This window comes from Gouania willdenowi, chromosome 10 (assembly GCF_900634775.1).
Source record: "Gouania willdenowi chromosome 10, fGouWil2.1, whole genome shotgun sequence".
Taxonomy (NCBI): Eukaryota; Metazoa; Chordata; class Actinopteri; order Blenniiformes; family Gobiesocidae; genus Gouania; species Gouania willdenowi.
This window is the reverse complement of record NC_041053.1, coordinates 6,875,508-6,886,378: the sequence shown is the minus strand read 5'-3', so window position 1 is coordinate 6,886,378 and position 10,871 is coordinate 6,875,508. Positions and strand designations below refer to the sequence as shown.

General features: G+C 39.4%; 1 protein-coding gene across 1 annotated transcript; it reads left to right on the top strand.

Moving 5' to 3' along the window:
- Positions 1-405: 405 nt before the first annotated feature.
- Positions 406-9,383, top strand: LOC114471453 (transmembrane protein 179-like). The gene is made up of 4 exons (XM_028460276.1): positions 406-781; positions 5,252-5,389; positions 5,538-5,616; positions 7,687-9,383. Exons 1-4 carry the CDS (start codon positions 477-479, stop codon positions 7,879-7,881), a joined length of 717 nt encoding a protein of 238 aa, XP_028316077.1. The 5' UTR covers positions 406-476; the 3' UTR covers positions 7,882-9,383.
- The last annotated feature ends 1,488 nt before the right edge of the window (positions 9,384-10,871 follow it).

Genomic DNA, 10,871 nt, shown 5'->3' with positions numbered 1-10,871 from the left:
ATTTATATTTGAGAAAGTGAAAGTATAGAATACAGTTGTTTGAGATTGTGTGTGGTGTTTTTGTTTTAATTTGAAAAACAATAATAATCATTTCAGCTCTTTGAGCTTTCTGCCTTTTCCTGCACTGTACGTTTATTTCTGTGGTATTATGGATTGTTTTTAATAAATACAATTTAAAAAAGAAAAGAAAAATATAACCTTAATCAGTTGTTATTTTGTATTTTAATTTTAATGTTCTAACTTCAGTGGGGCTTTTAGTGTGACTGTGAGGTGCATTGTGGTCTCTGGATGTGTGATGGAGTGAGAGCTCTTCTCTTTCTTGGGAGTACGTGCGGCTCGTGCGTGTCGACCACCGCTCCTCCCACTATCTTACTTGGGGGGGCGGGGCATCGGGACACACCCAGAGATGAGTTCACTTTGAAGTGTTTCCTCTGCTTTGTGACTGTGACTGACCTGAGTTCGGGTATTCTGTGGACATGGAGCTGGACCGGCGGCTGCTGCTGGTTCACTGTGCGGTTCACGGCCTGTGTGTGGCCGCGGGGCTGCTGCTGGTCGTCCCCATGGCTCTGAACGGCTCTGCCTTCAAAGGCCGCTGCGCTCTTTTCTCTAGCGGATACTGGAGCAGCGGACAGCCGGCCGGGGAGGAGCCGAGGCTGGTGCTGCATCAGTGGGGCCCACCGGCCGCCTGTCAGTTCGCCACCTTCGTGGGGATCTTCACGGTTCTGTACGGAGCCGCTCAGTGCTGGAGGGGTCTGCTCTACCTGCATGGAAGACACGACGAGTGGGTCACCTCCACCATGCATGCACGCACATTGCACATGTTTACATCGTCACCACCGATCCATATGGATGCGCATGTTTTAGCATTAGAAGTAAAGCACGACTAGGTCGTTTGTCTTAAACATACAGCCCGCGGTCTATTTTCGGCCAGACAATGGGTCCAAAGTGGACCTTTTAACTCTAGATTCTTGTTTAGATGTATAACGTTTCAAATGATATACATATATCGGCATTATTATTTTAGACATATTTTATTCATTTATTGGGTGTACGTTTTGATAAAAAAATAAGTGCATAATGTTTTCAAAGTCTCATTACATTATTCGCTAACACTTTACTTGAAGTTTTATACATAAGGCTGATATTACACTGTCATTATCTGTCATTAGAATGAAAATGGTGGCATGAAGGCTGTCGTTAAGTGTAATTCACTAAATTATTACATCTTTGGAGCTATTTTGGCATTTTTTGGGTCAGGTGGAGGGATGTAGTGGGGTTGGGAAGGGGTTAGGGCAGGGGTCTGCAACCTGCGGCTCTGGAGCCTCATGTGGCTCTTTGAGTCCTTTGCCATGGCTCCATATAGCTTTAAAAAAAATACTGAAATAAAGAGTTATTTTCTTACAGAGGGTATTAATGATTAATGACAAATAAAATCATATAAAAATTTGTTAACTTAAAAATAAATCACGCTGTGCACCTTCCTACTTCATCTGCTGCAACATCTACAGACCATCAACTTTCCTGCACCTGTGGTTAACCTTAAGTTTTAAATCCCTGGTAAGATAACTAAACCAACAAAAAAACTATTCTGGAAGAAAACAGAGATTTTAATTGTGTGGGAACAGATTCTTTTAACTACCAATGTGCCGGTTAAATATGCATGCTTTATGTGTGGCAAGAAATTAGCAATTAGCATGCGTTGACCACATGATCATGCATTAATACATTAAATACATTAACATAAAAAACATTATTTATATAAATTGTCTTCATGTAAACTGAAATGCGTAAGAATTTGAAGATGCAAGACACGGTTTTGTTGTTATTTTTTTTTTTATGTCAATTCATTTTATTTTATTTTAAACTGTTTTTAAGTTGCCATTTACTTTATCAAATCAAATTAAATCAAACATTATTCTATATAATTTTAACTGTATAGAATTTAATACACTGTATTGTATACATTGAGGCGGTATTTTTCCGGCTCCAGGAGGACTTTATTCGGGGTGAGATGAGGTAAAATGGCTCCTTTGAGAGTAAAGGTTGCAGACCCCTGGGTTAGGGATTCGGTTAATGAAGGCTAAGGGTTAGGGCAGACATGGCAACGCAAAAAAAGAAAACTTTGTTCAGCCCGAGCAAGTTAAAGGGAGAGTCCTAGAGTGGAGCGATGCTCTCCTATTTACTTTTTCTTTCATACCGTAGACTTCTGTTTGTTTCAGGGCGATGGTGGACACAGAAGCTTGTGTGTGTGCGCATGTGTGTATGCGCCTAACCTCCGCTGTGCACCTGTGAATATGGACGATAAGCAACAGCGGGTTTTGCGATGCCACAGTCAGGAAATATGTCTTTGCTCCTAATGCTAATGCTGATGGAGGCTTCATGTAGTTCCAGCGTGGTCTGCCTCCACTGATTCATCTCCAACTCTCTTGTAGTCAACACTGCTGCTGTTCAGGGACTTAATTAAATGGTTTAGCTCCCATTAAGACCTGCCATGTTTTTTGCAAGTGCTCGGTCCGCAACGCATTTTTAAAAGCGGAGCCATGACGCTCTTGTGCGTGCAAAGTGTTAAGCTTTCCCGTGTCTCGTCTAGGGATAAACCAATATGGATTTTTTTAGGGCCTTAAAATTCAGCAAAATATTTGATACATTTCAGTCAGGTTTTCGTTCTCATCACAGCACTGAAACTGCTCTTATCAAAGTGATCAATGACATAAGGTTGAACACTGATTTAGGAAAAGTATCTGTTCTCATTCTGTTGGATCTAAGTGCTGCATTTGACACTGTAGATCATACAATTTTGTTGCACAGATTGCAAACATGGGTTGGACTAAATGGAAAAGTAATCCAATGGTTTAAATCATACTTGGAGGAGCAAAGTTCTTTTGTAAGAATTGGAAACTTTGAATCTGACAGATTACCAATGTCCTGTGGGGTTCCTCGGGGATCTGTTCTTGGACCTCTTCTGTTTAGCCTTTATATGCTTCCTTTAGGACAACTTTTACAGAACTGTAAGGTTGATTATCAGAGCTACGCAGATGACACACAACTATATCTATCACTGAACTCAGATGACTATGGTCCCATTGAGGTGTTGTGTGACTGCTTAGAAAAAGTAAACTGCTGGATGAGTGAAAACTTCCTTCAACTTAATCATGATAAGATGGAGGTGATTGTCTTAGGTAACAAAGAAAAGAGGACAGCTGTCAGCGAGTACCTTGAGTCTCAATCTTTAAAAGCTCAAGACCAAGTCAAAAACCTTGGTGTTCTGATTGACTCAGATCTTCCATTCAGCAGTCAGATCAAATCTATCACAAAAACAGCCTTCTACCACCTAAAGAACATCTCCAGAGTGAAAGGTTTATAAAGATCAGGAGAAACTGGTCCATGCTTTTATCTCCAGCAGACTGGACTATTGTAATGGTCTTCTGACAGGAATCCCCCAAAAGAGCATTAAACATCTACAGCCGGCTCAGAACCCTGCAGCTCGGGTCTTAACCAGAACAAAGAGGTCAGAGCACATTACTCCAGTTTTAAAGTCTTTACACTGGCTCCCAGTCAGCCTCAGAATAGACTTTAAAGTTCTGCTGCTGGTGTATAAATCTGTGAATGGGTTTGGTCCAGAATACATCAGTGACATGTTAGTCAGGCATGAACCCAGCAGGTCTCTCAGATCTATGGACACAGGTCAGATAGTGGAGCCCAGAGCTCACAGTAAACATGGTGATGCTGCTTTTAGTTGTTATGCTGCAAAGAGCTGAAGTCAGCATCACATGTGAACATTTTTAAATCAAAGTTAAAGGCGCTTTTTTTCTCTACTGCGTATGATTGAGAGAGAGATTTTTGGTCACGTTGTTGATGTAATGTGTTTGTTGATGATTTTAATTGATTTTACTGATGATTTTAAATGTTCTTATAGATTTTAAACAGTTGAATGTTTTATCATGTAAAGCACATTGGAGTTGCCCTGTGTATGAAATGCGCTATACAAATAAATTTGCCTTGCCTTGCCTTGGGCCGATACCGATTTTTTTTCCATCAGCCTTAGCCGATGACTGATACTGATACGATATTTGCAGCCGATACTATTTTTGCTCCCTCAATTTACATCATAAAAATTACACAATAATGATAACAAATAGTATGAGTCTCAATTAAAAAAGGAACATTTATTGAAATTAATTAAGGTGAGGTAGAACGACAAGTAAAAAAACAGGTGATGTAGAACAAGAACAAGTAAAAAATATTTCTGCTTTCTGTAAATAATGCGGATCGGCGAACACAGCAGCCCGCATCGGCTGATGGCGATACACGTAAAAAACACAAAAATTGTCTCGTTTTCAGACCGTGGTCGGAAGAGTTAACTTCGCTCTGGGGGCTGAAGCTATCCTCAGTTTGGGGGTTATTTCCCTTGCTTTACAGCAGTCATTGAGTATGACATGGGACTCTGGTTAATTCAACAGCTGCAACGTTTATTTTGCCAATCACTCAAAAATGGCATCCAGCTTATAATCGATCTGCTCCATTCACATACGCTCCCTCACTCCGCACACTGGTCGAGCCACTAGGGCATTCATTTGCAGTTAAAGGGCGCACGCACCCACAGACTGAAAGCAAATGTTATGTTCAGATCCTGTATGGAAATACTTCAGCTCTTCCACTCTCTCACAGTCACAAAGCTGCGTTTAGGTCCCGAAACATGGCACCATTTGATTTTTTGTGAATCTGTATCAGGTAGTACCAAAGGAATTTGATCGATACCTAAAACAACCAACCTGAATTCATATGATTGAATCAGTGATCGTTTATTTTAAACTCACTGATCGGTCCAAAAATCCTGATCATGTAAATCCTAATATATGTGCACACATATTGTATATATTTATATATATATGACAGTTACAGAAGCTCTGTGACCCTGAACAGCATAAGCAGACATAAAAGATTGATTGATGTTTTGCTGCTGCAAAGTCAGCTGTAGCTTGAGACAAATAGTTGTAAAATGTGGAGCTGGGAAAATAAACAAGCATGTCAACCCTGCTTTTTCTACTCACCAGTGCCTCTCTGCTTGTATCAACAAGATGAATAAGTTCACTTATAACATAACAAGTACAAAGACAGGGTACATCCAGGACGGGTTATCAGTCTGAGACATGATGTACAAGTAGATTAAAAATCAGATGTGTCTGAATCTGACAAACAGTGATTGAATCATGTGTAATGATGCTCTGTGGTTGTGTTATTTCTCATCCAGCAACTTGTTTTCATCATTCCTCACTGTGCTGCTCAGTGTGTGCGTCCTCTTCCTTTCCGGGGGCGCGAGTATCATCATGTCTCTGGGATTCAGCTCCTGGTGTGATGTTGTAACCAACAACAACATGCGGCCTTACAGGTACCTCACCTTTTTGTTGCTGGAGATGTTCCTGATTATGCCAAATTTGGGTTAGCTGGAAGACGGTACATCGATCACTTTGTTTAAGACTGTAAAACTGTGACGGCTTGTTTTCTGACTGAGGATCTTTTTCCTTCCTTTGATTCAGCTGTGCAGACTCCCAGTTGGTTGCTCTTCACCTGGATGTGGACACTTCCTCTTTCTACACTGACCTCAGTCTGGCACAGGTAGGAAACACTCATAAAGTACAACAAATGTTCATTAAATTTGCTACAAATGACAGGTATTTTGTCATACAGTATGTGGTTTGCCCGTCACTGTTTTAAAGGAAAATGTTTGTAATTTAGTGACAACTAAGTATTGCTTTTCTGCACCTTTTTTAAGCACATGCATAACTTTTTAGTCTTAAACCTGGAAGATTAGGACTTGGTGCTAGTGTTGATGCAATGCTCTATTGAAACCATAGTTTCATCCTGTCTTTGAAGTAATCTACATGTATACTACAATTATAATTTCCTTTCCACCTTAACCTATGGGTATTTTCAAGTTTCAAGTATGTTACAGCATAGCCACGCATGCTGATGAATAGTTGACTTAACTGGCGTACCGTAGTTTTGTATGAAGTTAAGATTGACAAAGACTCAAGATGTATTTGCAAAATGTTTTAATGTTTTAGTGTCAATATTAAGTTTTTCTGCAACAAGCAGTGGCTGAAATAACAGGTAATTTAGTTTATATAATTTTAAAATAAGATGTAACAAAAAGTTTTAAATAACAGCAAAGCATAACAACAGGTTACATGTATTCTGTTTTTTTTTTATTTTGCAGAAAGGCTGTACTTGAATTACCTTAACAGTAGCATAACCAACTTAGCATCTGCATTGCTTCACCCCATGAATTAAATTCTGAGGCTCTTATAGTGGGGTCTCCTAACCCTCTTCCCCTGGTCAGGGGTCTGCAACCTTTACTCTACACGGAAACATTTAACCTCATCTCACCTGGATTAAAGTCCTCCTGGAGGCAAAAAAATACCTTCTCAATGAAGACAATACAGTGTATTAAATTATATACAGTTAAAATTATATCGAATAATGTTTGATTTAATTTGATTTATATTTATCATGTAAATGGAAACTTAAAAACAGTTAAAACAATAAAATAAAATTGACATCAATAAATAAAACAGTATCTTGCATCTTAAAATCCTTACATATCTCAGTTTACATAAACACAATGTTTTATAAAGAAGATTTTTTTAGTTAATGTATTTGAAAGGCTACAAAAAGTAACTTGAATTTAATAACACATGATCATTTGATCAACACATGCTAATTTCTCATTTCTTGCCACACATAAAACATACATATTTAACCACACATTGGTGGTTAAATGAATCTGTTTCCACACAATTAAAATCTCTATTTTCTTCCAGAATAGTGTTTTTATTGGTTTAGTTATCTTACCAGGGATTTAAAACTTAAGGTTAGCCACAGGTGCAGGAAAGTTGATGGTCTGGAGATGTTGCAGGAGGTGAAGTAGGAATGTGCTGAGTCATTGCACAACGTGATTTATTTTAGGTTAAGAAATTGTTATATCTTGATTTTATTTGTCATTAATTCATTAATAGCCTCTGTAAAAAAGTAACTATTTTTCAATAGTTTTTTTTAAAGCTATAGGAAGCAATTTTAAATAAGTCAAAGGGCCACATTAGGCCCCAGAGCCATAGGTTGCAGACCCTTGCCCTGGGAAAACCACAGTTGATCATCTGGCCTGGCATCATAGTCCATTAGTTCTGGTCCCTCCATGCTGATTCTGATGTGTGTATGTTCTATCACGGTGCTGGGCACGTTCTTCCTTTTTCCTTCTGCTTTCAATGTGAGCGTGCACTCAGTGAAGGGCTCATTATGCCTGGTCCGTTTACGGACCGCATGCACTCCAAAGGAGCACATTGGTGTTTATACTCAACACATTCACCGTTGCATTACCCGCAGCCATGTTGCGTGAGTGCAAACCGTCTCCTCACCCGCGGCGCGAGAGAGAGCGAGAAGTGCACTCTGTCGGACGTGACAAGGTGCTCAGCCGCTCCGTCCAAAATACGGTCACCCATACACACTCGCACGGATGCGAACAAATAAAATTTTCACTTGCACACTGAAAAAATACTCGCAGATGCAACCATTTTGGTCGCAGTCTCGAGCCCTGGTCAGGGAGAACATGCAAACCAGAAGATTCGGCAGGTATAGCACACAGAGGCAGTTTCAAATGTTAGATTAATGGAAGTGCTGCTGTGTCCTCAGGCGTCTCTGTGGGCTGTGACGTCTCTGTGGCTGGCCCAGTTCCTCCTGTCCTTCCTGCGTCTCTTCCACTCCCACAGCCAGCACCTCACTGGTCCCTGTCTGCTCCGAGAGAAGGAGATGCTACTGGGATCCAGTCTGTCCAGCAGCAGCAGCTCACCATCACCTCCACCACTAACACCTACCCTCCTCATCTAAAGCAGAGGTACCACCTCAGGCTCAACTCCACTCTTCACTGATGATGATGATGTCATTCTGCAGCCCCCACTTTTATCTTACTGTTGCTTGTACTAATATACGCTGTCACATGAAGCTACTGTGAATAAGAAGGTGTAGCACAGATTCGCCAAAGACTTGCTGGAGGTTTTGAGTTGAGTGGCTTTGATTTAGTCATAGTTTTCGTCTTTGAAAAATGAACTTATTTTTAATCCTAACAATTCTTTAATCTTAGTGTAGTTCCAGTCATCATTTCTCACTCAGAGATCAGGTCTGATTGGCTCCTTTAGCATCTGGCCCCGCCCTTTTACACTAGCTTACCACTACCTCAACATTATTTGACAACATTAGTTGAAGTCTTTAGGAGCATTTTCATTGAATTTTAACGTGTTGATATAAATGTTAATCAGTCTCAGTCGTCCAACCTTTCTTTGCATGTAGTCTTTAAAAAGCCTTCTCCTTTGCATTTTTATGATAATAATAATGATTTAAAAAGAGACAAAATGTTTTTCGCTCATGAATTACAACAAGGATGCTAACCATGCCTCCTGCATCCTCACTATTGGTATCCGTTCCTTAAGAAGCTGTCGAAAATCCAGTCTTGGACGGAAACACCTTTCGTGGCGTAGAGCACCTCTAATTATTTGAGCCTCACCATTGATCGGCTTTGGAATGAACAGACAATCCATGACTGACTGGTGTTCAGGTGGGCGGAGCCAGATAGAAACCCAGGGTTTCTTATACGAAACCTGCCAGTGAGCAGGTTCAGTTCATGGAGAATGTTACCATGGTGATATACTTGGAGTATAACTTACCTTGCTTTCACAGAGTTTTCCTTATTTGAGCCCAAACATACTCAGAGTTTGAACATAAAATACCCCCCTGGTGTTTAATTTCATGTGACTGAAGTGCATGCTCGTTTACATTTCTTGGGACATTTTGCAATTTAGTTTCCCCTATAGAGAGGAAAAAGCTTGAGTTTAATGTTCAGATGTAGCACAGAGATGCTTTTTATGTGAAGCCTGTGGTGAGAGAGTGACTGAGCCACTGTTTGTGAAACACACTCACTGTGTGAGCACGACCTCAGAGATCTGTTGTGTAACGGAGACGCGCACCACTGCTCTCCTTGTCACACTTTTCAGTATAAAGCAGTAAGTGTGGAAGCAGCCGCTGGAAGAGAGGCAGTGAAGCAGAAAAATCTTCTCAGTAATCAGGAGGCGATTGTTGTTTTCTGTGGAGCCAGAAACAGACTTTGATGAGTGTATTTAAACAAAATGACTCAGAGTTGTCCATAACGGCTGCAATGACACACTGCTGAGCAGACAATGTGATGGGAGATGAGACGGTGGTGTTACTTGAATTTAACTGTAATTTATCAAATGTTTTTGTATGTAATCCTGCTTTTTACCTTTTTCCAGTTTGCCCTCATTCATGTTCATATTTTTGCATCTGTATCATTGAATAAAATACTTTTTAAATGAAAGAAGAAAGTTGTTGTACTTGTGAACTACAGCATCTAGAATACACCGTTATTGATCTCCCAGAGGGGAAATTCAGCCAAAAAAAAAAAGTTAAAGTGAATAAACTGGGATTTGGACTTGGGTCTCCCACATGGGAGGTAAGAAATCTACCACTGAACAAACCATGCCTGTATGTTACATATACTGTATGTATAGATAGTTTCTGGAAAGGATCTATCTATAATTTAACAAAAAATAAAATAAAAATAACTCCTATAATCTGTTTAAATCAAACTTCTGACAGCAATTCCACAAGCAGGATTTATTAGTATTACAAAATAGCCAGAGGCCTGACAGAAAAATAAATGAAATTAATAGTTTTTGTAAAGTTAAAAAGTGAAGTCAGAATAATGTAAAACCTTTCAGATCCAACAGTACAGTATCCATTTTCTTATTTTTAGGACACAATTGAATTAATAATATAATATTAGTTACATTGCAGTCATAATGAACAAAGTCAGATTATTCTGTATCTTTTCTACATTTTTATTATTGGTGTTTATTAATAAGGAAAATATTCCTAATAAACCGTCTGCCTTCTCACTTTCATTGCTCAAATCTCAAATCAAGTCTTTTTATGTAATTTCCATCTTTATTTGAACTATGATAATAAAAAAGATTAAAACCAAAAGTCAACTGACAAATTAAATAACTTTAATATTTGGGTGTAGAAACATGTAGAAAAACCATGGACATTCTGTAAAACACTTGTTTCTCACAGCACTGACAGCAGAGCCACTACAGGGATAACTTTATCCTGGTTGTTAACCTGCCCTGCAGCAGGTACGCTGTAGAGACTAAATCACCATGGTTACAGGTTAGCTGTAGAGGCTAAATCACCATGGTTACTGGTCCTGGATAAACTTGGCCGGCTTTCATTCAACTGATTTGGGGATGAGTTTATCCAGGATAGCCAATTTTTCCAGGCTTTATCCCCTATCCTTGTTTTGTGCAGTACCCCCCTGGGTAAAAATGGGCACCATGATGCACTAAGGCAGTGTCTCTCAAATGGGGGTATGCGATGGCACTACTTGAGAGAGGAAAATTGACAATGTGTCAAATTTATGGGGTTTTATAATGTTTGATTTTTTACTTTAAAATGAAAATCATTCTAAATATTACCAGCAACTGAGATTTGTATAAGGATGAATAAAAAGATTTAAATGTTTTATTGATCTCAGCAGGGTCCGTAACAATAACATTGGAATCATTTTTAATTTGGGATATAAGACACGAGGTGGACTGATGTTTTAACTGATGTGCCAGCAGTCGGTTGGCTTTATCACCATGTTCATAATAATTACCTCGGGTTTGTAATAACATGCACTCAGCACTTCTGGTAGAGATGAGATCAAACTGTTTTAAGATTTAGACGCTTCTTAAATAATTATTGAGTAGGGTTAGAGGCGCACTCTCGATGAAGGTCACCAATAGCAGATGTTAATTCTGTGA

Bases quoted from the DNA above. Each gene is read 5' to 3' on its own strand.
- LOC114471453 (XM_028460276.1), top strand. From the start codon at position 477: ATGGAGCTGGACCGGCGGCTGCTGCTGGTTCACTGTGCGGTTCACGGC. The intron at 5,390-5,537 runs GTACCTCACCTT...CCTTTGATTCAG, and splicing joins AACAACATGCGGCCTTACAG to CTGTGCAGACTCCCAGTTGG. The intron at 5,617-7,686 runs GTAGGAAACACT...CTGTGTCCTCAG, and splicing joins CTGACCTCAGTCTGGCACAG to GCGTCTCTGTGGGCTGTGAC.